Below are 26,991 nucleotides of genomic sequence, written 5' to 3'. Positions count from 1 at the left end.
TTTTCACACTGGTCACATACGCGAGTAGCTACCACGTAGTTCACAACGTAAGCGAGGAGCTACCAAACAAGTTGCAAGCACACGTGAGCCACACACACATGAAAACACACACACACACACACACACACCACTTTTACACACAAACACACATATATATGGGGTTACACCACATGAACACATACATATATATGCTTGAAGACTTGAGTATGGGGAATGTAGAACCTGGACCCCAAGGCTAGGGGATGCCATTGCCAAGTCAATCATTAGTGCCCATATAACCACATTAATGCCTCTTTGGCTATAGCCCTGACACCCTCATCTCCCAGCGAGGAGGTGTTGTACCCACTCCTGAAAGGGAAGGCATGGTATCGTACCTAATCTACAAAAAAAGGGAGAATATACATTGAAATGACATTTGAGTGCTCATCTAGTTTTATATAGCCTTCACCTTGTGTATATTTTCTCTTTTATATATACTTCATTCTATAGAATTTCAATTTTTTATTCTATATGTTTAAGATTTTTGTGTAGATGAAGGTTTTTCAATTTGTGGAAAGGATTTCAATGTCGTGTAGAAGGTTTTTATTTGTTGTAAACAATGTTTTTCGTGGACACTTGGAATTTTGGACCGTGACGTCGCATGGGCGGCGAAACGGGCGGGCAATTCTGTGTGTACATATCGTTCACGAGATTGGCATCAACAGATGCGCACGTGCTCTTGCTTGCTGCTCTCTTACTTAACGAATGTTTCAAAAGACTCTAATGAGAAGCTGTGTTTCCTAGAGAGAGAGAGAGAGAGAGAGAGAGAGAGAGAGAGGCTTCACAATGCTTGCACTCATCAGCAACAAGGTATTCTTTTGCACAGTATACATTGCTGTTTTAAACTAACCCATAATGCTAATTTTTGAAACATCTATGATTTATAGGGCCTTTTTTTTGTTGAATATTACTCCACATCTGTGACTTCTAGACATATTCTAATTCCCATTTCCACATCAGGGTTAGGTTTATATACAGGAAAAAGATGGAAGCAGGACTGGGATGCATAAATCTGCCTTTTTATGTAAGAGACCCAGTGCAACCATTGCAAGGCATTTTGAAATTAACATCTATCCCCCTGTAAATTTGGGTTCTTTGATTGTAGTGAGTAGTCTTTGGATGTGTCATACTCTTATCAAAGACACTTCCTTTATGATTTGGAGAATAGATGACTCACATGTTTCAATTTGCAGAGCTGCCCAACTACTAGTGGGCGATGGCACCGAACTGCCTGCATTTTTCATATGGATGTTCCCAGATGGTCTGGAGTGTGACCAGCTCTCAAGTGTTCTCGACTTCATTGCTTTCCAACACAGGCTTCTCTTCTGATGTTTTCCATAGAACGCTGGCTGGCTATAATGTAGGGAGCACATGGGAAAGTGGAGCATTTCACATGGCAACCTATCGCTATCAGTCATGCATCTACGGCTTGTCATCCAGGGCTTTTAACCTAAGGTACTTCCTTTTTCGAATGCATTCAGATTTTCTTTCTTTTTTTAATGCACTCAGTTTTATATTATGACAAAACTGTCTCTAGTAGGAATGTGTTATTCACATGTTCAGACTTTGCCTGCTTGTATTACTTAATGGGCCCCTGGTGGAGTCTAGTACGTCGATCTTGCAGATTTTGTAAGGTTAGGATTACATGAGGAACTTCTCAACATTGTTAAAAAATGGTTTCATGAGGGCATACAGAAGTGATTTGCTAGTAGCATTCATCCTGCACTCAGCCAAGGGACACCTATCCAGTTCATATGGGCCTAGATCCTCCTTGCTCCCTAGGGTAGAGCGTGGAGAGGTGCCTATGGCTGACTGAAAAGCAGGATCTCTACCCGGAAGAGAGAAAAAAAGTGATTGCTGATTTGAGGAGCACGGAGCATGGAGCACGGATCAGCCCTCTTCTCTCTTGTCTTGCAACAATTACCCTTCTTTTCTTTGCTTTCTGATGCAGGAACACCCTATATTACGTTCTCTTCTCTTCTTCTCTATCACGATGGTGGATCTGTCTTTTGAGGGCGATGTGCATGCCAAGGGCCATCATGAATATGCTGAGGAAGCCGAAGAACAGGAGGTCGAAGTGGAGTATGTGGAAAAAGATGAAATGGATCAGCGTAAGGAGGAGATGTGGCTTATGCGAGTGCAACTTAAACTATTACAGCGCTCTATTTTGAACCCACCTAAGCAAAGCTTAAGATCGATTCACTCCCGACATGTTTAGGCATAGACTTGGACCCACCCTCTTTCTGAGCCCCCAAGGCTCGGATGAGGATCTTGATCTGGAACTAATTGGTTTGCTTGTCCTCACTGGGTGACAGCTAACATTTTGAGGGAACGGCCAGCTCTTTGGAGCCCCTGCCGACCACAGAGGGAGTCCGCCCAAGGCTGGACATTGCCCCTCCAAAATGCTGTTGTTGCAGAGGAGGATGACATCTAACATGCAACATTGATTTTAATGGCCTGACTATCCACTGTTTATTTAAGTATGTGGATCTGTTTTTCTTTGGTTTCATGTTTATTATCTTAAGTTTACACATAAAACTTTTGTAACACTTTTCAGTCTGAGACACATCGAGTCTTACGTGGATGTTACTGATCTCTCTCTCTCTCTCTCTCTCTCTCTCTCTCTCCTTACGTGCGTGTGACAGCCTCTATTTGGCGGCGGGCGCTCAAGGTTCTCGTGCTGGTCGCGCTGCGCTTTGAGCCTACGCTGTACGGTCTGTGCTGCGCTTCGAGCCTACTGCACACGCTCAAGTCTCTCTCTCTCTCTCTCTCTCTCTCTCTCTCTCTCTCTCTCTCTCTCTGTGTTCGCGCTGCGTGCTGGTGGTCTCCCTCGCTCTCTTGCGCTGCTCGCCGCTGGCCTGCTTACACTGCGCACCCCTGCTGGCAGCACTGCTGTGCTGACCTGCTTCCGTGCTGTATACAGGCGCACTTCCACTCACTGCGTGTTCCGCCCTGCGCCCCTGCTTCCGTGCTGTACACAGGCGCACTTCCACTGTGTGTTCCGCCGTCCCTTTTCCCACCTGCCCTTGCTCAGGCCCCCAAGGCAGCAACTAGGGGAAATAACACAATGAACTTACAGGAGCTGGAGGCATACATCAAGACAGTGGACGACAACACCAAGAAATTACTGGGCGAACAAAAGAAGGTGCTGGACAGGGTCCTGAACCAACATGAAAAACAGTTGAAAGGCCTCCACAAGGAGATACAAGGAAAGAACAACAGGATTGAAGAACTGACAGCCCAAGTGAACCACCAGGAAGAGGTGATTCAGATGCTTGAAAGAGACCCAGCTGCAACAAACAGGAATGCCAGAAAATGCCCCAATGATAGGGGAACTCCGGGCAGAAATGGAAGCCCTAAAGGCTACGGTCAAGGACCACACAGTGGAGGAAGGGTTTAAGGACTGACTTAGAGCAGTTGAAAGTTGCGAGTGATAAGCTGCGGGAAGAACTGCAGACCACGAAGAAAGATTGGGTGGAGGTGGTGAAGAAGCACAAACCCCCGCAGAGCATCATACATGAGACTCTCGAGGAGGAGAAACGCAGGAATGATAGGGCCCTCCATGTGCGAGTACGGGAGCTACAGGCAGGAATGATAGGACCCTCCATGTGCGAGTACGGGAGCTACAGGCAGGGGCTTCCCCAAAGGAGGATGCCATAACACTTTGCCAGATGCTAGGAGTGAACGGGATCGCCCCCCCCTTTGTAGACACATGGAGGGCAGGAAAGGATATGACACGAGAGCGACCCCTCATCATTAGATTCCCTGATGCCACCAGCAAACAGGGCTTCTTAGACAGGCGGGCTGCCCTCAAGGGCACACAGGTGTACATGGGAGATGATCTCACTCCAGCAGAGGTGGCACACCGGCGTGAGGTGATGGTGACTGTTCATGAGGCCCGCAGAGCAGGCAAGTGGGCTATCTACAGTGATGGTAGAGTCATTATCACTGAGCGCCGTCCCAAATAGGGATGCGGGGTCTATGAGACCAAACACCTGGGGTTGGCAGTATGGAACTGCAATGGCATGCTGTGGTCGAATCCAGGAGGCTTGAGCGAGATTCTCACAGGCAGGGATGTCATTTTTTTTTTTACAGAGACTCATCAAAGCCCTGAGAGGGGCTTACCATACATAGCCGGGTATGAGTGGGAGTCAGCTTTTCAAGGTGAGACCCGCACATCAAGAGGAGTACGTGGCTCTGGGGGGGGGGGTAGCTGTCCTTTTTAGATCCCATCTCCGATAGATCCTCAGCATCGTCCGGAAGGATGAGGATGCCCGATATCTTTGGGTGCGGCTACAGCTTAGCAGTGACAGAGTCATCCACATTGCTGTGTGTTATTTTGTACCACGCCACTCCCCTTACGCCGCACAGCATGGTTGGTCACTGTACTTACCATTATATGAGGATATCATGGAGTTCTCACAGTTGGGGCAGTCCTCCTACTCGGGGATTTCAGCGCTAGGACGGGAAGTCAGTAGGTCCCACTACTCGATCTAGACGACCCTATCAGACTACAGGAGCTGGACATCACTGACACAGGGCTGCAGCGATCATCACAGGACCGTGAGGAGGTCACAGTGTCCGGGAGAGATTTCTTATAGCTAGGAGCTGTACATGGTCTTGTTATCTATAACGGGATGTCCCGATGGCCCTCCTCTGGCGCCCTCACCTCCTTCCCTTGCTCAGGAGGTACTAGCACTGTGGACTACCTTATGGGATCTCCGGCTTTGGCACACCTTATCCCCGACTTCTCCATTCCGCCACCCCCTTTTGAAGCTGACCATGCCTACCTCTCTTTCACTCTTACCTGCACACCACCCGTCCCTCCACCACCTCCCCCCATCTCACATTACACTCAGGTCCTCTTTGATCACGAGCTTGATCTTGTTTACTCCAACCACATCTACCACCAACTCCAGGATGTGGAGCCTACTGTCCCCCTATCCACCCTCACAACACAACTCACCACCATACTCCACACACCTGCCACAGCTGCTTTCGTCTGCACGCGGGGGTCTACCGCCAAGCCACCTTGCGGTTCCATGCCCCAGAACTGTTGGTATGATGAGGAATGTCGGGCCACACGCTCCCGTCTTAAGCATGAGGTATGGATTGGGCAAATCACGAAGCGCCAAGTGCAACGGATTTCTCAACGGCTCACCCGACGCAAGAAACGAGAGTTCTATGCTCGAAAAGAGGATGAGTTATACCGACTTTTCTTAGGGCCGAACTGCAAAGAGGCATGGAGGAAACTCCGAGAACATCACCCCACACCTATCACCTGCCTAGACACATGGCACTCCTATGCACGCTCCCTCTATCATATCCCCCATCAGCCACCCCTACCCCCACCACCAGACCCCTGCCCCACCACCTCCACCTTCTTCACAAAGGGGATGGTCCTCAAGGCCATTCGTAGACTACGCAATGGGCGAGCCCAAGATCATGAGGGACCCACTGCCGAGTACATCTCACATGCCCATGATACCCTAGCGCCCCTACTAGCCTACATGTTTAATAGAGCCCTTTGTGAAGGATTTCCACCGTCTTGGTCCACCAACACCATCACCCCCATCCTCAAAGCCGGAGATCCACTTGATCCTAATAACTACAGGACTATCATGATTGGCCACACATTGGCAAACTCTATGGATCAATGCTAGAGGCGGAGCTCAGTTCATTTGCAGAGAGCCAGGGATGCAGAGCCTCAGGACAGGTTGGCTTTTGGAGGAGCTACTCTACGCTTGACCACATCTTCACCCTCTGTGCCATCATCGAGGAGGGTAGAGCACGACACCAGAGGATTTACTGCTGCTTTGTGGATTTCCGTAAAGCTTTTGATACTTTACCCTGAGCCCGCCTCTTACACCGTCTACAGGAGATCGGAGTCCCATCTGACATGGTTTGGAGCATTATCGCCCTCTACGAGTCCGTCACCGGACGAGTGAGAGCCCTAGGAGCTACATCACAGGAGATTTCCAGCACCATTGGGGTGAAATAGGGCTGCCCTCTATCTCCCACTCTTTTCGGCCTCTACATTGATGAGATCTCGAGCTTTATTGATGGATTAGGCGGGGCTGTTCCCGCACTGGCAGGCATATTGATCCCCATACTACTTTATGCAGATGACATCGTTCTCCTCTCAGACTCAGCCGAAGGGCTTCAGAGACAGTTGGATGCCTTACATGACTTTTGCACTCAGCGGGACCTCTCTGTTAACCTCGGTAAAACCAAGGTAATGGTCTTCAATACCTCTCGCCCCATCACATCCAGATTAAGCTTCACATATAGAGGGGATCCTGTGGAGATTGTCTCATCCTATGTCTACCTTGGTGTCACTTTCAGTGGCCCACGCTTTACCATGCTTCCCGCATCACATGCTAGAGTGATGCGAGGATATGCAGCCTTGAGCTTACTTGAGCGGCAGTGCTTCCAGGCACATTTCCAGGAGCCCAAGACGAAGGGCTGGCTTTTTGACACCCTCGTCACACTAGCCTTGATGTATGGAGCAGCTTTCTGGGGCCAGATTTATCCGACGAGGATTGGCAGCGAGTTGAGAGGCCCCGGGTCATGATGTTCTCCCTGTCATGTGCATCATAGATGCCATGGACAATCTCAGGGCTAGATCCAGAGGGGGCAAACCATAATCTCCAAGTGCACAAAAGCTGGAGTCTTCACGGTTATTGCTGAGGAATCATCACCCTTCTCGGTGAGCCGCTTAGGACATTTTCTCCAATAATGGTCTTTCTTGCCACAATTGTTACAGGTTCTCTTTGCCTTCAAGGCCTCACGATCCACGTCGGGCTCCTGCCCGGAAGACTTCTCCTGTGAAGACTTCCCTTTGTCCTTATTGCGGCCATGCGACCGCTGGCGAATCAAGGCCTCAGAACCATAGTAACATGGGACGGGGAACGGGGACGGGGACGGGGAACGGTAAAAGGCATGGAATGGGGACGGGGGGGGACGGGGACGGCATATGGAATATGCAATTTATTGACTACAAAGCACACTAAATAAAATAACATTTATGTTTTTACACTTTGAACATTCAAGGCATCACTTTAAATGCACACAATGTGGCGCAAACACCGAATAGGCGCTAATAAGACTTAAGTACACCGACAAAGTTCAAACCAATATATCAGCATGGAATGATGATCACTATCAAATAACAAAAGACTAGTGTCTACAATGCACACAAAGTGCTGAGTCAAGACTCAAAAGTAAAAACAATGAAACATAGCTAAATGATAAATCATAGAGCTTGCAATGCTCAATTAGAGGCTGGAGCGTGAGAAGTACTGGCGTCATGATCATGGCTGCCTACATGACCAGTCTGAAAGGTAGTGGCATCATCCTTTGGGCTCTGTTGTGTCTCCACATGCTCATTTCCCTCCTCTTGCTCCATCTCCCACTGAGTAAAGGGATCTGCCTTTGCAATCGCACCCTTGCAAAGCATTCGCAAGTTTGCGCTTACAAAGACAAGATCATTGGCCTTTTCTACACCAAGGCGGTTCCTCTTCTTTGTTGCAATATGGCTGTAAGAACTCCAAAGCTGCTCCAAACAAGAGGAACTTACAGCTTGGCTGAGAATGCAGATAGCCAAGTGTTGGAGCTTTGGCCCATCTGAACCATAGTCTTCCCACCACAAAGCAGCCCCAACCTTCAACCTATCCTTCTGTGCATCCGCACAACCAAAAGCACCACGAAAGGACCTGTATGCAGCAAGCTGGTCTCTGATTTTGCGCCTAATGCCTCCATATGGCACTAGACGATCCAAGATATGCCTCCAACCATCACAGACCTCTTTGTCACTCTCTTGTCCATTACCCTGAAACTCAGGGTCCACCATATATGCAGCTGCATGCATAGGAGAGGCTTAGGAGTTCCACCTCGTCACACATAAGAAACGAATCTCCTCGTATCTGTCCTCATCGGGCTCTAACTCTTGCAACTTCTCTATCATTCTATCCATTGCCTCATACACCTTCTCGATGCATGACTGCATAGCATCTACAAGTCTCAACAAGTGGACAATAGGCCTCACCATAGCATCAATGCGTTTCACATCCTCCCAAAAGGAAGTGCTCTCTGCATGCTCCTTGCATAATATGCCTATGGCTGTTGAAGCCAATGCAGAAGTGGTGAGCTCGTCTCGCTGATGAAGAGCTGCCTTAATGCACCACTGCACTCCCTCAAGCGGGCTAGCATCAAGAAGTTGAAGGCAAATCGGGTGTCTGAGTATTTGAGAAGTGAGAGCCTTGATTTCTTGGAGAACTCGTGGCGGAGGAAGTGGTGGTTCAAGACAAATGTGACCATTTGATTGGCCTCCTGAATGATTAGCTCAATCCATGCCATCTTTCCAATATCCTTTAAAAGATTGTTCAAACAATGTGCCATACAATATGAAACAGTCATGTGTGGATACATGCCCTCAATAATAGCTCCAGCTGCCCTATTTGCAGCCTCGCCATCTGCAACAAAACCCACCACATATTCCGGGTCCATGAGCTCAATGCCACTTGCCCACTCTGCTGCAAGCACATCTGCACTCTTCCCTGTTCCCGAGGCATCACGTGAAGCAATAAAGTACATCTCGCCACGGGAATATGCAATGAGACCATGGATGGATTGCTTTCGTGTGTCACTCCATCCATCTGCAATGAGTGACACTCCATTCTTTGCCCATAGCCGCTTTGTGTTCTTTGCAGCTTGCTCGACAAGGCACTTCTCCTTGTCGAGCAATGTGGTGCGCAGAGACTCCGATGATGCGGGGGTGTGGTTTGGACCATACTCCCCAATCCTCTTCACCATAGCCTTGAAGTACTCGGATTTGATTACAAAAAGAAACAAGTGAACTTTCAAGAATGAAACTTAGAAAAATCATGTCAAGAGGGAAGAGTCAAGGCTTACATAGCAGTACGGAAAGCAATATGGTCATGGAAGAAGAAACGAGCCACAGCTGTATCAACCTCTTCCTTCTTCTTAGGATCCCAACTTCCCTCGAGTGTACTCTGTCGCGCTGCGCGGGTGTGGGCATCGCAAAGGAACCTACACCATGTGGCTGTGGTGTAGATGTGGTAGATGCACCCCCTGACCCTGAAACAGACCCCTCAAGTGGTGTCACAAATGCTGGAGGATCCACAGCCACACGTGCCGGCCTTGCAAGTCTCAAAGCCTCATGCCCGGCAATGCGCTCAAGAAGCTCCCTTCTCTTCTCCAATGTGATTCCCATGCAAAATCAAACCTCGTGCCCGAACTCATGCATAAGGTGGGCTCTCACTTTGTCTGACCCACTCGTCTGCCTATAGGGGCAAAGCTTGCAAGACCACGGGCGTGAACCTCCTCCACTTCCAGGGCGGTTGGCATTAACCTCTTCCCACCATGACCAACCATCGGTTCTTCTAGCACCACCATGACGTGTGGAGCCGAAGGTTGCTTGTGAAGAAGATGCCATGAGAGAGGGTGAAAGTTGAGAGAGAGAGAGAGAGAGAGATTAACGTTTACGAGAGGCCAAAGTCGGCCTATGAGACAAAAAAAAATACAACAGTGTTCTTCCGGTCATCGGAAGAAAAGAAAGAAAAGAAAAAGTGTGCATGTGTCTGGATACAACTGTGAATCATCATGGATCGGTGGAGCCCATATACAAACAATATAAGGGGGGGTGGGGATGTGGATGGAGTGCTAAGGCAAGATGCATCTCTATATGCTGAAGGGGTAGTACAAGCATGCTATGCAGATCTATGTCTAACTCCATCCAGTGCCATAAGAGGGATATAAGATATCATACATCGCCGATGCTGAGGCTGTGAATGGCGTGAACATGTACCCTGAGTCCGAATGAAAGCGAGCTAGCCTCTCCTGTGTCTCCATCTGGTGTCTCATTCGGATAGCTGCTATCTCTCGGGGTGACGGAGTCGGGGTGCTCTATGTCCAGTCTGTCTAGGTCTCCTCCAGGCTCTCAATTCCTCTGCTCTCTGTGCGGTCACCCCACGTGGTACATCAGCTGGCATTGGCATAGCTCTCTGAAAGAAATCTGTGAGCTGGGACTGTCTCCCACCCCTGGTGGGAGCGGGTGTCTGGAGGAGTCTCTCTCGAGAACTATGAAGCTCTTGTAATATGCGGAAGCTTCGGAGAAGGATCGGTACTTCAAAACTCAGAAATCAGCACTCTTTTCGCGACGGAATTAACGCACAAACTGAAAGACGATGTGCAGAAAATAGAGAGAGAAGGGGGAGATGGAGAGGACACAGTATTGGGTCCCAATTACCCTCTGTAGGGCCCCCACCACGGATGGTGTATTTGCTTTATTAGAATGATGTAAATCTGAAAACAAATACAAAGTACTTGACCTTTTCTTGGCTGGAAAACCTGCCCTTGACCTTCAGTCCTTCACCCCTTTGCTTTAGCAAGTTCTTGGCTGTCCTGGCCCTTGTTTGCTTGGAGCACTTGGTGAATTATGAGATGGATTCATGGATTATGGGCTGGGGTATTTATACTCCACATAGCATCCAGTCGGCTGGCTTCAGGAAGCTCCACGACTGGTCTTTAATTAATAAAATGCTTTCACACTTTAATTAATGCTGTTCAGCCTACGCCTGCCTGCTGGACAGATTCCAGGCTGCTGGGCACCATGCGCATGGGTGTGGGACTGCCCCCCACACCTGGCCGACTGGCTGGGTAGGGTTTCTAACCCTATCGGCTGCCTGTCCAGCAGCCCTAGGGCTGGCCGACAGCCCTTCTAGCCCATGCCTTGGCTGGTGGGCAAAGCTTGGGCCCTCCTGGCCCCTTGGGGGTGGTTCTACACCTCCCCCATGCCCATACTAAGAGTGCAAGAGTACTGGGGTAGCCCTATGGGCTGGCCCCATCTTTACATGCAAACCTACATGCCTACAGAGGCCTGGCATCCAGTTGCAAACCAGATACACAGAACATCTGACATCATTCCAGAGGGAGACTCACAGCGCGGACTGGCACTGCTTCATGTGCAGGACAGTGCACACCTGACCTTGGACTCATGTGCAGGACAATGCACACCTGACCTCGGACGACTGAGATGGATCCCTGGCTGACTCGTCCCGGACTGGGCTCACATGGGACCAGTTCACCATCCCAGGTCATGCACCTTCTGTACAGAAATGTCTACGTGGCATCCAAGTGCGGGATGCACGTGACATCCCCTTCTGCTTAACTTGACGGAAGCTGCATAGCCTCCAAATAATCCGTCAATAATGCCGGATAGTCTTCGAAAAATTCTTTGTCGAGCCATACAGCTTCATGAGTTCCTCGGTCCTGAAACTTCGTGAGAAACTGTCGTAGTCTTCGGCCTGAGCCATGCTTGAAACGGTGCAGAAGGATCTGTTCTGGAACCATTACTTCTGCTTCATCAATGATGTCTGGTTCCGCTTCGTCTTTGACCTCTAAAGGGGGTGGACCTGCATATGGCTTTAACCAACTGACATGAAATACATCGTGCATAGTCCAACTCGGAGGTAGCTTTAACTGCATAGACACCTCATTAATCTTTTTCCGGATGGGGAATGGTCCGAAGCTCCTGAAAGACAACTTTGGGCATCGCTTGCCCACCTACTTCAATCTTTGCTTCATAATCCGAAGATACACCCTTCCGAAAACTTCATGTCCCTTCGGTCTTTATTGTGGCCTGTCGAGTGTAGGCCTCTTGCGCTTTAGCCAATCTGTCTTTAACGGACTCTAGGATCTCCTGGTAAGACTCCGTCACTCTGTTCGCCTCCGGTACTGAAGACGAAGTCCTGGCTAACAACGACTGGAAAGGCCTTCCAAACGCTGCCTCATATGGAGTCCTGCCAATAGCTGAAGAAAAAGAGTCATGCAAAACAGCTTGAACTAAAGGCAAAAACGATTCCCACTTACCTTGTTGATCGTGGACATAACACTTCAGCACATCAAAGGCGAACTGGTTGTATATCTCTGTCTGGCCATCTGTCTGTGGGTGGAATGCACTGGAAAAACTCAACTTAGTACCAAAATTATCAAACAATGCCCTCCAAAAATGACTGGTAAACTTGGCATCTCGGTCTGACACTATGGTCCTAGGAATCCCACCAATCGGGTACCAATGCCGAATGAATAGCTGGGCAACATCCTCGGCGGTCACATTGGCCCTGCAAGGAATAAGCATAACAATTTGCTGAACCTGTCAACAATAGTTAAACACTGTGTATTACGCTTACTCGGACTGGGAGGCAGATTTGTGACAAAGTCCATCGAAATATCCTGGAAAGGATCCTCAGGAATTGGCAAAGGCTGTAACAACCCTATCTTCTTTCCACGAGGAGCTTTCACCTTCTGACAAATGTCACAGCGTTATACATATGTAAACACATCACGCCTCATCTTTGGCCAATAGTATTGCCGTTTTAATTTCTCCAGAGTCGAATTCATGCCTCTATGACCACCTGTAATGGCGTCATGAGCATCATGGAGAAGAGTTGCCCGGAATGATTTCATGACACATAGTCGGCCTTTGTAGAAAAGCCAACCATCGCGTATCAGAAAATGGCATGGTCCTGTGGCATCCAATGCCTGTTCCCACTGTGTACCGAATTCCTCGGAATCCGCGTACGTGTGCTTCATGTCTTCTAGTCCTGTACCAACAAGGTCAAGTCTAGTGGTCTGAATCGCAGATACTTGTCCCTTCCTGCTCAAAGCATCGGCCACTGGATTGGCCTTTCTTGGAAGGTACTCAATCATGCCACCGAACTGCTGGAATATCTGGCTCCAGCGGTGTTGTCGATCACTCCACTGTGCACTTGGCATCGTCTGAATCTAGCGTAATGCCTGATGGTCAGTGCGAACCTCGAAGTCACGGCCATACAGGAAATGTTTCCAATGTTTCAAGGCCTGTATAACTGCTAGGAGTTCACGATCATAGACTGAGTAGTTCTTTTCGGCGGGCAGTAACTTACGAGACATGTAAGCTACTGGATGACCATTCTGTTGCAATACACCTCCAATTGCGATGTTACTCGCATTGGTGATCACTTGGAATGGTTCGTCCCACGAGGCAAGGGCTAAACAAGGCGCTTCTGACAAAGCCACCTTGAGGTTTTGGAATGCCTCCAACGCTCGTGGAGTCATTCGAATCTTTTGCCTCCTTGTTTTCACTCCCTTTAGCAGATCGGTGAGGTCTGTCGAGAGATCAGAAAACTTGTCAATGTGGGTGGAATATGCCTGGCATATACCCACAAATGATCTAATGTCATAAGCGGTCTGAGGTACTTCCCAGTTAACAATCTCGGCCACTTTAGCCGGATCAAGTCGAATGCCTTTAGCACTGATTATATATCCCAAGTAATGTACCTGGAACAGATAAAATTCTGACTTCTTTTCATTGACATAGAGCTCGTTGCTTTCCAGCAACTTAAGGACTTTCTCCACATCAATGTCATGCTGCTCAACTGTAGCTGAAAATATGAGTATGTCGTCCAGAAATATGAACACACACTCTCCAATCAACTCCCGGAAAATACGCATCATCATGCGGTTAAATGTAGCTGGGGCGTTCGTCAAACCAAATGGCATGACCACAAATTCATAGTGGGCCCGTTCTGTACGGAAGGCTGTCTTGGGGATGTCCCCCTCTACAATCCGTACCTGGTGGTACCCACTCTTTAAATCCAATTTAGAGAACACCTTAGCTCCATTCAGCCTCTCGAGAATATAGTCAATTCGAGGCATCGGGAATCTGCTCTTGATAGTCAGCTTGTTGAGTGCACGATAATCGACACACAACCGAGAAGACCCATCTTTTTTCTTGACAAATAAGATCGGTGCTGCAAATGGCGACACGCTTGGGCGGATGAAGCCAGCTTGCAACAATTCTTGGAGTTGGCGGTCCAACTCCGATTCCATTGCCTTAGAAAGGCGATACGGGAACTTGCTCGGGGGTTCCGAGCCTGGGAGGAGGTCAATCTTGTGATCCTCCGGTCTGGACGGGGGGAGCTGGGGAGGGAGACTGTCCCGAAGAAAAATCTTCTGGAACTTTTCGTGGAGAACCGAGTACTTCTCGGAAGCACTGGCCACCGTCTGGGCTGTCTGGATGTAAATCATCGCACACTGTGCGCCTTTCCTGACTGCTCGCTTAGCCTGCAAGTGGCTTATGAGCGGAAAGTTTGGAATACCTGGCTCACATTTAATGGTCACCGGGGTGTTTGACACATTCTGATCAATCTGGAACGTGTGCTTGTCCCACTTGAGATCAGGGAGAAACTTGTGAAACCACTGGATACCCAAAATTATGTCTGCTCCTACAAGAGGGGCAACCATAAAGTCACGCACAAACTCTATGCCCTGAATCACTAATTTAGCACCTAGAGCTTCATACTTGACGCTCGTTGTCATACCTGTGCTAAAACCCTCAACCTGTTTGTCCACCGGAGTCAGCTCGAAACGGGCACGCCTAGCGGCCTCTTCCGTGACCACATCCTCCGTGCTGCCGCTGTCAAACAAGACAACGACTCTCTGGCCACCTATGTAGCCCAAGGACTTGAGCAATTCGTTGCGCTCATACTCCTGGTCATGGGCGTCCTTCTGCTTATCTTCGAGCTCCCGGCTAATAATTGCTCCAACTGAAGCACCGGGGGTTGAAGAACTAGGGGTAGCCGCTGGGGTCTGTGTGGGAGCTGTGCTCACCACGGAAGCTGTGGAGGCGGCGGCGGCCTTTGGAGGCTTCTTCGGACAATCCCGAGAAGTATGTCCTTTTGTGTGACAGAAGTAACATCTACCCTCCTTCCTGTACTGAGAAAGCTCCTCAGCACTCAACTTGCCACCTGTCTTGCCTGCCTCCGCTTTCTGGTCTGGAGTAAGCTTAGACGCATTGTTCGAGTTCTTGGAGCCAGAGGCTCCCGGGCTCTGTCCTGGGGAAGATCCCGTCTGGTTCTGGCTTTTGCCCCCCGAGGCGTTAGCCTTGGGAGAAGCCGGCTGGGAAGTCTTGGGCTTGCCACCATTGTGTTTCATTTCTGCACTCTGCGCAAGCGAGAGTGCGTCCTCAAAGGTGGCTGGTCTAAACATACGCACCTCCCATTGGATTTGCGTGTCCAGGCCATACAAAAACTGCCCTTTCTTGTCCGTATCAGATAAGCCTAATTGCAGACACAAGGTCGAAATTCTATTGGCAAACTGAAGGACTGGTTGCGCGTTCTGACGCGCTCCCCTGAACTCGTCTTCGAGTCGCTTAAGGTAGTGGGGCGGTAGAAACCGCTGCTTAAGGTCACGGACGAACTCGTCCCACACATAAGCTGCCATACCTGCTCTGGTGTGGGCATGAGCCCACTGAGTCCACCAAGGAATGGCCTCACCTTCCAAATACCAACTAGCTAAGATCACTTTGTCAATATCTGTTTTCCTAACTGCGGCAAAGTAAGCTTCAAATTGATGTAACCATGAATAAAGAGTAGTGGGATCGAGTTTACCATTGTACTTACTGAAATTCATTTTCTCGGGAAAATGATTCGAGGGCGCCGCCGGTGTCAATCTGGCGTCCAAAGCTCTGAGGTAACGCTCGTGTTCCACTCGTCGCATGGCGTCGTCTTCGCGTTGTCGAATCTCCAATGCGCGCATCTGCATCTCAAGCAAGGAGCTTGGCTGTGGCTGTGACCCTGCGAGAGGGTCCCTGTGACGAGGATCTGGTATCTGGGATACGGAAGGAGAGGGAGGAGGAGATGGAAAACGCGACGCTGGAGAGCGAGAACGCTCCTCCAGAGCCAAAATCCGCGCCTTCTGCTCACCCAACTTGGTTGTCTGGTCTGCGATTGCTCGCATCATCTGCTGGAACATGTCTGTTACACTCAAGCCGGGTGCCCTAGCTGGGCTGCCTGGTGCACTCTGGTCCCATGGTTCTGGTTCTCTCTCGTCGCCGAAGCTCGCCATAGCGGGAAAATGCAATTCCTTTCCGGAACGCAATCTGACCATCCACTATCTGTGTGGGAGACTTCCGGAGGCTTCCGGAGGCTAAAAACCAACCGTCCTTCGAGGGACAGGAGTCACTCCGAAAGGGGTAGTCCACCGGCGTCTAAAAACCAACCACACGAGCGAAAAAATTTTCTGGTATTCTTTGCTGAATCTTTGTCCTTGAAGTGAGCTCTGATACCACTGTAATATGCGGAAGCTTCGGAGAAGGATCAGTACTTCAAAACTCAGAAATCAGCACTCTTTTCGTGACGGAATTAACGCACAAACTGAAAGACGATGTGCAGAAAATAGAGAGAAGGGGGAGATGGAGAGGACACAGTATTGGGTCCCAATTACCCTCTGTAGGGCCCCCACCACGGATGGTGTATTTGCTTTATTAGAATGATGTAAATCTGAAAACAAATACAAAGTACTTGACCTTTTCTTGGCTGGAAAACCTGCCCTTGACCTTCAGTCCTTCACCCCTTTGCTTTAGCAAGTTCTTGGCTGTCCTGGCCCTTGTTTGCTTGGAGCACTTGGTGAATTATGAGATGGATTCATGGATTATGGGCTGGGGTATTTATACTCCACATAGCATCCAGTCGGCTGGCTTCAGGAAGCTCCACGACTGGTCTTTAATTAATAAAATGCTTTCACACTTTAATTAATGCTGTTCAGCCTACGCCTGCCTGCTGGACAGATTCCAGGCTGCTGGGCACCATGCGCATGGGTGTGGGACTGCCCCCCACACCTGGCCGACTGGCTGGGTAGGGTTTCTAACCCTATCGGCTGCCTGTCCAGCAGCCCTAGGGCTGGCCGACAGCCCTTCCAGCCCATGCCTTGGCTGGTGGGCAAAGCTTGGGCCCTCCTGGCCCCTTGGGGGTGGTTCTACACCTCCCCCATGCCCATACTAAGAGTGCAAGAGTACTGGGGTAGCCCTATGGGCTGGCCCCATCTTTACATGCAAACCTACATGCCTACAGAGGCCTGGCATCCAGTTGCAAACCAGATACACAGAACATCTGACATCATTCCAGAGGGAGACTCACAGCGCGGACTGGCACTGCTTCATGTGCAGGACAGTGCACACCTGACCTTGGACTCATGTGCAGGACAATGCACACCTGACCTCGGACGACTGAGATGGATCCCTGGTTGACTCGTCCCGGACTGGGCTCACATGGGACCAGTTCACCATCCTAGGTCATGCACCTTCTGTACAGAAATGTCTACGTGGCATCCAAGTGCGGGATGCACGTGACAGCTCTAGTAGTAGTCTGCCAAGCTGTCGGCGCTGGTCCGAGGCCTCCATCAACTGATGTAGTGAAGAGTGCTCCTCAAACAATCCTGCATATCTATCTCTGACCTCTGGTGGGCTCTACATCTACATACAAAGTGATCCTCAGTCTCCACCTCCTCGCGGCACAATCTGCATATCCGCTCAGCTCTGGGAACCCGTGCCGCTCTCCCAGCCTCTATCTCTAGCTGATGTGATGAGACTCGTAGCTGTCCAATAGCAACACGAGAGCTGTGTGGCATGTATACATCCATGTACCGCGGTCGCTGTATAAACCCATCCCCTGAGATGCTCATAAAGTGGTCTCTGTAATACAGCATCTTCGGTGGTAGTGGGCTCTCTGGTGCTGTCCATGTCTCCTGTATGTAGCGCTGCCATATGTCCTGTCTCATCACTCTGTTCCTCTCATTGAGAGAGAGGTAACCCCGTGGAGCAGACTGATCATACTGAAAAGGTGGCAACCGCCCAATGTCTATCCCATGATGTGAGAACCACTGTAGCATCTGTGCATACCAAGATCCAGTGTGTCCAGCCTCGGCCAGTTGTTTGGATGCCTCAAAAGCTCGGCGGGATAATCTCTCCGTGGGCATCTCCCTCATCCTGTATATAAAGGAGATCGTCTGGAACAATGCCTCCACTGCCATAGGTGGTGCAGCAAACTCAGCTCGAACAATGTCGTGCGGGACGGATGGTTTGCTGCGTATCATCCTCGAGAGCATCAAGATCTGTGGTCTCTCCAGCTGTATCCATGTGGAGGCTGCAAGCCCTGGTGCCCAAACCGCTGCTGCATACATCAAGGCTGGTGTCACTAATGTATCAAAGAGCCACCCCTTCGTGCGGGGTTCCTGAAAATGTGCCTGATGACACTGACGCTCAAGGCCAGCAAGAGCTGCATACCCCCGGCTCACTCTGCTCGGACTGCCTGAGCCATTGTCATGTGCACAGATGCCCATGGACAAGTTCCTCAGCTAGTCCAGAAAAGGCAGCCAGAAAAAGGACCATTAGAACCAGAAGATGGAGCACAGAGAGCTGTTGGCAGTGTAGACTGGAGCAGGGCTTGGAGAGCAAGAGGAAAAGCCTGTCGGCTGTACCACAAGGGAGTCGGCTGTACCAGAGGTGGAGGCGGCTGAACCAAGTTGAAGGGGGGCTGCAGGCGCATCATCGAAAACAAGCATTAATGACCAGTCGGCTGAATTAAATAAACTTTAATGAAATTATGACTGGCCAGCAGTCGGCCAGCATAAAGGGGGTCCAAGACCCATATAAAAAGGCCCAAGTGCTCATTGAATTCATTCAATCCCACTAGGGGTTTGGATCCTTAGAGGTCCCATAGGGGACAGATTTTAGGGCTAACCACCTTTTTATGAAGGCAGCCCATGGCTGCAGATATGTACCCTTTTTGTACCATAGTATATACTGAATTTCCAGCACTTCTCACTCTCTCTCTCTACCTGCGTTTTTGCATCAGAAGGTTTTCCAAGAGTGTTTAGGACTGAAAGAAGACTACCCAGAGCCTCCGCGTGTTACATTGGTATCAGAGCATCAGGCTTAGCAAAGCTAAACACTGATTCAGTCCCAGATGATGGTGTACAGGTCCAAGGTACAGGAAAGTACACGGATTCGAAGCCCAAGGCGGGAACACAGATCGGGAAGAACTCCCAGGAGGTTTGTTGGTGGTGTTCCACAGTGCCAGATGGGGATGGCAGTTCCGTGAGCCAGATAGGTTCTCAGGTAACGGTCCCAAGGGAGGTTGATCCTCCAAGGGTGATGTGAGAGTGCCAGACTCAGTTCCAGGAATGAAGACCAAGACGGTGTTCAGAGTCAGGGCAAGAACGGATTGTGGACTTGATGGAACCAGATGCATAGATCTTCGTCAGAGACAAAGTGGTTTGGAGAACAGGCCGGATGTTCAGAGAAAAAGGGTTGCCAGGGATGGATGATGACAGAGGGACTCGGGGAAAAGGATTGGGATGATGACAGTCATCCAAGAGCAGGTTGGAATCCCGTCATCAAGTTTAGCAGAGGGGGATGTCATGTGCATAGATGCCCATGGACAAGTTCCTCAGCTAGTCCAGAAAAGGCAGCTAGAAAAAGGACCATTAGAACCAGAAGATGGAGCACAGAGAGCTGTTGGCAGTGTAGACTGGAGCAGGGCTTGGAGAGCAAGAGGAAAAGCCTGTTGGCTGTACCACAAGGGAGTCGGCTGTACCAGAGGTGGAGGCGGCTGAACCAAGTTGAAGGGGGGCTGCAGGCGCATCATCGAAAACAAGCATTAATGACCAGTCGGCTGAATTAAATAAACTTTAATGAAATTATGACTGGCCAGCAGTCGGCCAGCATAAAGGGGGTCCAAGACCCATATAAAAAGGCCCAAGTGCTCCTCATTGAATTCATTCAATCCCACTAGGGGTTTGGATCCTTAGAGGTCCCATAGGGGACAGATTTTAGGGTTAACCACCTTTTTATGAAGGCAGCCCATGGCTGCAGATATGTACCCTTTTTGTACCATAGTATATACTGAATTTCCAGCACTTCTCACTCTCTCTCTCTACTCTCTCTCTACCTGCGTTTTTGCATCAGAAGGTTTCCAAGAGTGTTTAGGACTGAAAGAAGACTACCCAGAGCTTCCGCGTGTTACAGCCATGGAGAAGCGTCCAGCTGAGCTAGTAAATGTGATGCCAAGGTAAACATAAGAGCTCACCACCTCGACCCGCCCTCCTGCTAATGTGAGAGTAGTGGCTCCTGACTGCGGGTGAGGTGTGGAAGATCATAACCTTGGTTTTCCCAAGGTTCACTGTGAGACCTTGCTGTGCGCAGAAGTCATCAAGAGCCACAAGGTGTCTTTGAAGCCCAACCTGCGTGTCGGATACCAAGACGATGTCATCAGCATAAAGCATAACATGGATAGTAATACCTGATAGCTCAACCCCAAAGCCTCCTCCCTGTGTGATGTAATAGACCACCTCATCAATATAGAGCCCAAAGAGCGTGGGGGAGAGCGGGCACCCTTGCTTCACACCAATGGTGCTAGCAACTGTGTCGGACAAGCCTCCTGGGCATTGGACTCTCCCAAAGACCTGCTCATATAGCCTGTATATGCCCCACATCATGTCTGAAGGTATGCCTAGTGTCTGTAGTCGTCGAAAGAGGCGCTCTCTGGGCACAGTTTCAAATGCCTTGCGGAAATCTACAAAGCAACAATAGAGCCGTTGCCTCCGTGCCTTGGCCTGATCAATCAAGCACCTCAATGTAAAAATGTGGTCGATGGTTGAGAAAGCTTGTCGAAAGCCTGCCTGGCATGCTGCTCTCGATCCCCCAACCTCTGCATGAGTGGTCAGCTCTGCCTCCAAAACTGCCCCGTATAGTTTGGCCAATATATGGCCAATCATGATGGTCCTGTGGTTCCCGGGGTCTAGTACATCTCCCGCTTTATGGATCGGCACAATAGCGTGCATCGTCCACTCAGACAGAAACCCCTCTGACAGAGCTCTGTTGAAGAGATGAGCAAGAAATGGTGCCAATGTATCAATAGCATAGATGAGATGCTCTCCCTGTAATCCTGTATGATCTGTCGCCCATCCATGTTGGAGTTAGCATATGGCCCTCCTAACCATAGGTGGGGTGAAGAAGGTGGAGACTGTGGAGCATGGCTTTGTGGGCTGTGGTATAGGGGGCTGTGCAGGCACACCATAGAGTCTCTCTGCATATGTCTGCCAGGTCCGAGGATCGGTAATAGGTGTGGGAGGATGGGGCTCTCTGAGTCTCCTCCAAGCAGCAGCAGCATCTCTGCTCGAGCATGTGATATGTGTCCCAGTACTGAGCCTCCTCATAAGCTCGCCGCTTACGGCGGGTGAGAGTATGCATCCTCGTGCCTGCCTGTCTCTGGGTGATCTCCCCGCGAGTCCTCTGCACTTGGAGACTGCGGTAAAGGTTTCTGCACTCATCATCATACCATCGGTTCTGGGGCATGCTCCCAGATGTAGGTGGCTGTCCTGTCTGTATGTGGTATGGGAAACTCCTCGCGGCTGTGGAGTGCAGTACATGTGAGAGCTGGGAGGTGAGCATAGCCATGGGTGCCGATGGGTCTAAGGCAAATAGCTGATCATGAACATGATAGTCGTACACATCGGCTAGGTCCTGAGTGAAGTGGAAAATAGTGCGTGGTGGCTGTATGATGGGTGGGTGGGTCTCCAGTAAGCTCCTGAAAGTGAGGGATAGGTATGTATGATCCGCCCCAATGGGGCATGGTGGTACGGTGAAGTGAGACACCATATCTGCTGCCTCCCGGGATCCCATCACATAGTCCACTGTAATGTTGCCGCCCCCCACTGGGAAGCAAGTCAACCCACTTGAATTTGGCCACTGAGTCATCCCGTTATAAATAACGAGATGGTGTCGGGCCCCAAGCTCCAGCAAATGTTGCCCATATCCAGTGTTGTCAGCTCCTCCGTCAGCGGAGATCCGAGTGGTCCCTGTATCCTCTGTAGCTAGCAGCTCTAGTCTCAAGGGATCCTCAAAGTCATAGATCTGGCACTGTCTGCTCTGAGTCCGTGCATTGAAGTCCCCCATCAAGAAGACTTCTCCCAGTGTCGAATAGTATAAGATCTCCTCAGATAAGACCGAGTATGGAGACTCACTAGCCTCTCCTCCACCCGGCTCCTCGGTGGTGGCAAACCGCGACCCCTTCGGAGGAAAGTAGCAAAGAGCGATATAAATCCATCTGGTCTCCGAGAGGCGTAAGCTAATCCACATGTATCTCGCCTCCGAGTCTTGTGCTACGACTCGAACATGCTCATGTAACCCATGTCTGAAAAGCGCTGTAATACCTCCTGAACCTCGGGAGGTGGCCTATCTCATCCCCTGTCGATGAGCTGACTCCCACTGATAACCCTCAACCCGTGGTAAGCCCCTCTCCGGGCTCTCATGTGTCTCTGTCATCAAGATGATATCCCGGCCCTCCATCACCTCCTCAATTCTCCCTGGATGTGTCCATAGGACTCCATTACAGTTCCAGACTGCTATGTGTATCTCTTTGTCTTCATGTTGTTTCCTTCGTGTCTCATAGGCCAGATGGCGCTATTCGACCCTCTTCCCATCAATGTAGATGTGACCATCCCTATAATGTGCCTTCTTCCCTTCTTTGCGTGCCGCCTTGATCTTCGGCATGCATAATCTTCTGTGCTCCAGCTGCATCCCTGTGAGGTCATCATCGAAGTAGATGGGGTCCCCTGGCAAGCTCCTCAAGATAGCCCGTCTTCTCATAAAGCTCATCGTACTCTCCTCGTCCGGGAACTGTAGCACCATATCTGAGAGAGAGAGAGAGAGAGAGAGAGAGAGAGAGAGAGAGAGAGAGAGAGAGAATGAAATGTTATATTAACGTCTTCAAAAGGCCATAATGACCTATGAGACCAAAAATTTACATCATGGTGGATCTGATACAATGTCTCGATAAAAAACCAGACATTATGGTGGATCTGATACAATGTCTGGAGAGAGAGAGAGAGAGAGAGAGAGAGAGAGAGAGAGAGAAATGACCATAGGCCATAATGACCTATGAGACCAAAAAGTTACAGCATGGTGGATTTGATACAATGTCTGGATAAAAAACCAGACATCATGGTGGATCTAATACAATGTTTGGAGAGAGAGAGAGAGAGAGAGAGAGAGAGAGAGAGAGAGAGAGAGAGAGAGAGAGAGAGAGAGAAATGAAATGTTATATTAACGTCTTCAAAAGGCCATAATGACCTATGAGACCAAAAAGTTACATCATGGTGAGAGAGTGGCCCGTGAGAGAGAGAGAGAGAGAGAGAGAGAGAGAGAGAGAGAGAGAGAGAGAGAGAGAGAGTGGGGCCTGGGCCCTTGGCACTGGGAGAGAGAAAGAAAGAAAGCTGTATTAACGTCTACTAGAGGCCGAACTCGACCTATGAGACAAATCAATGTCTTCTGGATGTCCGAAGTAACTCCTCTCGGGCGATGTAGGTCCAGAGCAGCTCGTGGAGGGTCCACAAGATCCACTATGTCGGTTTCCTCCACCTCCTAGATCCGGAAGAAACTGGTGATGGTTGGCTGTCGAGGGAGGGGGCGGGGTGGCTGGGGCCTGTGTCTCAAGAAGGTGTCCCTGTGTCTGCGGAGCTTAAGCAAGAAGAGGCCCAGGCAATGCTGGTTCTGGAAGTCAATGATCCTGGAGAGTGGACCGAATCCCTCACGAAATAGACAGTGAAACCTCCCACGGATCTCATAGTATACTGGGCAGCGGCATATGTAATGCTCCTTTGTCTCAACCTCTGTGTGGCATAGTCGGCAGATCCTCTCCTCTCTGGGTGTCCATACGAGCTTCCCGGCTCTGAAGATGCGTTCAGCTCTACTTGTCTCCACTCTGAGCCTTGCATGTCACGGTTGATGGCAGCCAGGGCCCAGGCCAACGTGAGGAAAGCAACAGGCAGCTGCCAGCCACCAACGGGACGAAAGCAACGGGCAGCTGCGACGGGCAGAAGTAAAAAAAAAAAAAGCCAAAAAAGTGAAAAAAATGGCGGGAAAAAAAGTGAAAAAACGGCACAAAAAAACAACCAAAAATAAAGGTGCGCGTGGCCGTCCCATTCCAGTCCCGTCCCTGACATGCGCAGCCCGTTCCGCCGTTCCCGAGACGGCGTCCCCTTGTGATGCATCTGTCCGAGGCATCCCCTTCGTCCCCAATCGTGCCGGAACGATTCGCTGATTCGGGATTGGCCCTCCACCCCCTCCGTCCCCTGTTACTGTGCTCAGAACCTCCGCCTTGTGGAGGGTTCGAAAAACACTCTTCTTGGTCCAAGACCATAGTGATCAAGGAGAAGTAAAATGCTGAGTACTGAGAGGGCAAGTGTGACAACAATGTGATGGCCATATCCTCTGACGATATCTCTTTCCCGGCTTGGAGAACCTCTTGCTGAAGAGCCTGCAACTTGTTGATGTGCTCCCGCATCGTTGACGACTTTGCAGGAACCATCACCTGCATTTGAACTTCCAAGGAGATCCTCTTCATGGGTGATACCCTGTTGTACAGAGAAGCCAAATGTTGCCAAATCCCTCCGGCCAACGTCATATGCTTTATATGGTTGATCACCTGTGGTGTGCAATTTAGGAAGATGAAAGAACGGACGCGGGCATTAACATGATCCCATAACTGTGCTTATGCCTCCCATTCCTTCCGTATAGAGGGTAACTCCCCATCTTCCAACTCCGGCCGTGGAACCCCAACAACAATGAAATCGGCCAAGTCATAGGACTCCAAAACAGACTCCATCATTACCTTCATATGCCGTAGTTGTTCCTGTCCAACTGTCGATCCACGGGAAACGTGGGGAGAGTAGAGATCTTCACGTGCTTCTCAACCATCTGAAGTAAGTTTGCCATCGGGGGGGTTACTTTGGTCATGTGAAGGGAGGGTGGGTGGGAAAAAGGATGAAGAAGAGGCTGCAACTAATATGCAAGGTGGCTGTCCAATGGTGATGGCTGCCTTCTACCCAATCTCCAAGTCCCGAACAGCCCAAGAGATCTCCAATCAGCACCAAAAAACCAGCAGTCCCGCAAGCTCTCCAATTGTCTCCGACCTTCAAGCCACCTAGGGCTCTGATACCATGTCAGTGTTAGAAGTCATCTCCTGTCTAGTTTTATACACCAGGGCCTTTGTTGTGGGTGTGCCCGCCCTTATGAGGTGTTTTCCCATTTTTCCCCACTCTCCGTATTTTTCCCCTATTTTTTCCCATTTTTCTGAGGCTTGGGAGGGCTGCCAGAGGGTGCCAAGAGCAGTACAGTGCTGGCCGACTGGGTGTTTATCAGTCGTGGGCACTCTTGCTGCTGGCCGACTGGTTTTGATCAGTTTTGGGCACCAGATTGCTGGCCGACTGCATTTATGCAGTTGTGGACCTTTTTATCAGTCGTGGGCTTTTCCTTATGCTGGCCGAGTGCCCTTTAGGGAGGTATATATAGGTCCTCAGCCCCCATACCTCATTTGTATCATTCCTCGGGATCTTCTTGTGTATATAGAGCAGAGTTACACGCCTACATCTCTCTCTCTCTCGTGCTGTTTTTCTGCCTGCGTTTTTGCTCTCGTGTTCCCAGATTTGGTCATCATCTCCGTTGCATATTCTAACATGGTATTAGAGCCTAGGCTCTAGATAGGTCTTGGGATTTGTGTGAGCAAGAGGGGGACTGTTTTGGTGGCTGATTGGTGGACTGTTTTGGGCTGATCGGGAAGAGGAGAAGCAAGAGGAAGGTGGGCTGATTTGCTGGACAGCCACTTGCAGGTTTTATTTCTTCTTTGTTCCCATCCACCCACCCTTTTCAGAGTACATCCCCGCTATGGCAGATCTGTTTGAGATGGCCGAGAGACATGTGAAGATCCCGACACTCCCCACGTTCCCGGTGGACCGTCAGTTGGACGGGAGCAACTACGGCATGTGGAAGGTGATGATGGAATCCGTTCTGGAGTCCTACGATCTCGCTGATTTCGTCGTTGTTGTTGTTCCACGGCCGGAAGTAGAGGAAGGGGAGTTACCGTCAACCCGAAAGGACCGGGAGGCCCAGACGTAGATGTGGGATCGCGTCAACGCCAGGGTCCGTTCGTTTATTTTCCTCAATTGCACACCACAGGTAATTAATCATGTAAAGCACATGACGCTGGCCAGAGGTATATGGCAGCATTTGGCCTCACTTTACAACAGGGTATCGCCCATGAAGAGGATTTCCTTGGAAGTACAGATGCGGGTTATGAGCCCTGCAAAGTCATCGACGATGCGGGAGCATATTAACAAGCTGCAGGCTCTTCAGCAGGAAGTTCTTCAGGCTGGGAAGGAGATATCGTCAGAGGACATGGCCATCACGTTGCTGTCACATTTGCCCTCTTCGTACTCAGCATTTTACTCCTCTTTGATTACCAGTGGCAGGCTCAGCACCATCACGTGGGAGGAGCTTGTGCCCATGGTCCTGGACCAGGAGGAACGATTCACGAACCCTCCTCAGGGTGGAGGTTCGGAGGCCTTTACTGGCCAACGGTCGAAAGGCCGTAACTCGGGCAAAGGAAAGGCTTCATCGGAGAAGTCTTCTGAGAAGAAGTCCGACGCTGACCGCGAGAAACTGAAGGCAGAGAGGACCTGTAATGATTGTGGCGAGAAAGGCCACTACTGGAGGCAGTGTCCCAAGCGGAAGACCGAGAAGGGTGAAGACTCCTCAGCAATCATGAAGACTCCGGCTTTTGTGCACCTGGAGGTGATGGACACCGATGCTTCATTTTCTTCAGGCAGGGAGGAGATTGGAGGATTCTCCGCAATGGATACTCGGGAGTGGATTCTCGATAGTGGTGCTTCCAGGCACATGACTCCTTCCCGTTCCGGTTTACAGGATCTCTGCAGGCTTTCTGGTCATATTCTTACTGGTGATACGTCCACTATCCCAGTTCACAGTGAGGGCAGGATGGAGATAGTTCCCGATGGCAGAGGGGGGAAGCACTCCTCCCAGGTGTTGTATGTTCCGGCACTTGGTTTTCATCTGTTGTCAGTGCATCAGGTTTGCAAGACTGGCGTACGGGTGGAGTTTGATGAGCATTTTGTTGCTCTCCGGGACAAAGCAACAGGCCAAGTGGTTTGGGAAGGTGGAGTGGAGAATGGAGTCTACAGGCTTTCAGCACTCTCTCTCCCAGGTCCTCAGGATTGTGATAAATGGCAGTCTGGTAATGGCTACTCAAGTGTGGA

General features: G+C 50.1%; 1 protein-coding gene across 1 annotated transcript in view; it reads left to right on the top strand.

The window, feature by feature from the left end:
• The first annotated feature begins 628 nt into the window (after positions 1-628).
• The window catches only part of LOC147632337 (ycf20-like protein), a 29,879-nt gene continuing 3,516 nt past the window's right edge, over positions 629-26,991 (top strand). The window contains exons 1-3 of the mRNA XM_086806842.1: positions 629-849; positions 1,000-1,063; positions 1,233-1,494. Of these exons, the coding sequence (XP_086662968.1) occupies positions 1,256-1,494 (239 nt within the window). The 5' untranslated portion in view covers positions 629-849; positions 1,000-1,063; positions 1,233-1,255. The remainder of the gene's footprint in view (positions 850-999; positions 1,064-1,232; positions 1,495-26,991) is intronic.

This window comes from Cibotium barometz, chromosome 13, assembly GCF_041138505.1.
Source record: "Cibotium barometz isolate CiBa-2024 chromosome 13, ASM4113850v1, whole genome shotgun sequence".
NCBI lineage: Eukaryota > Viridiplantae > Streptophyta > Polypodiopsida > Cyatheales > Cibotiaceae > Cibotium > Cibotium barometz.
Note: the sequence above shows the minus strand (reverse complement) of the source record. Positions and strands in the feature narration are given on the sequence as shown.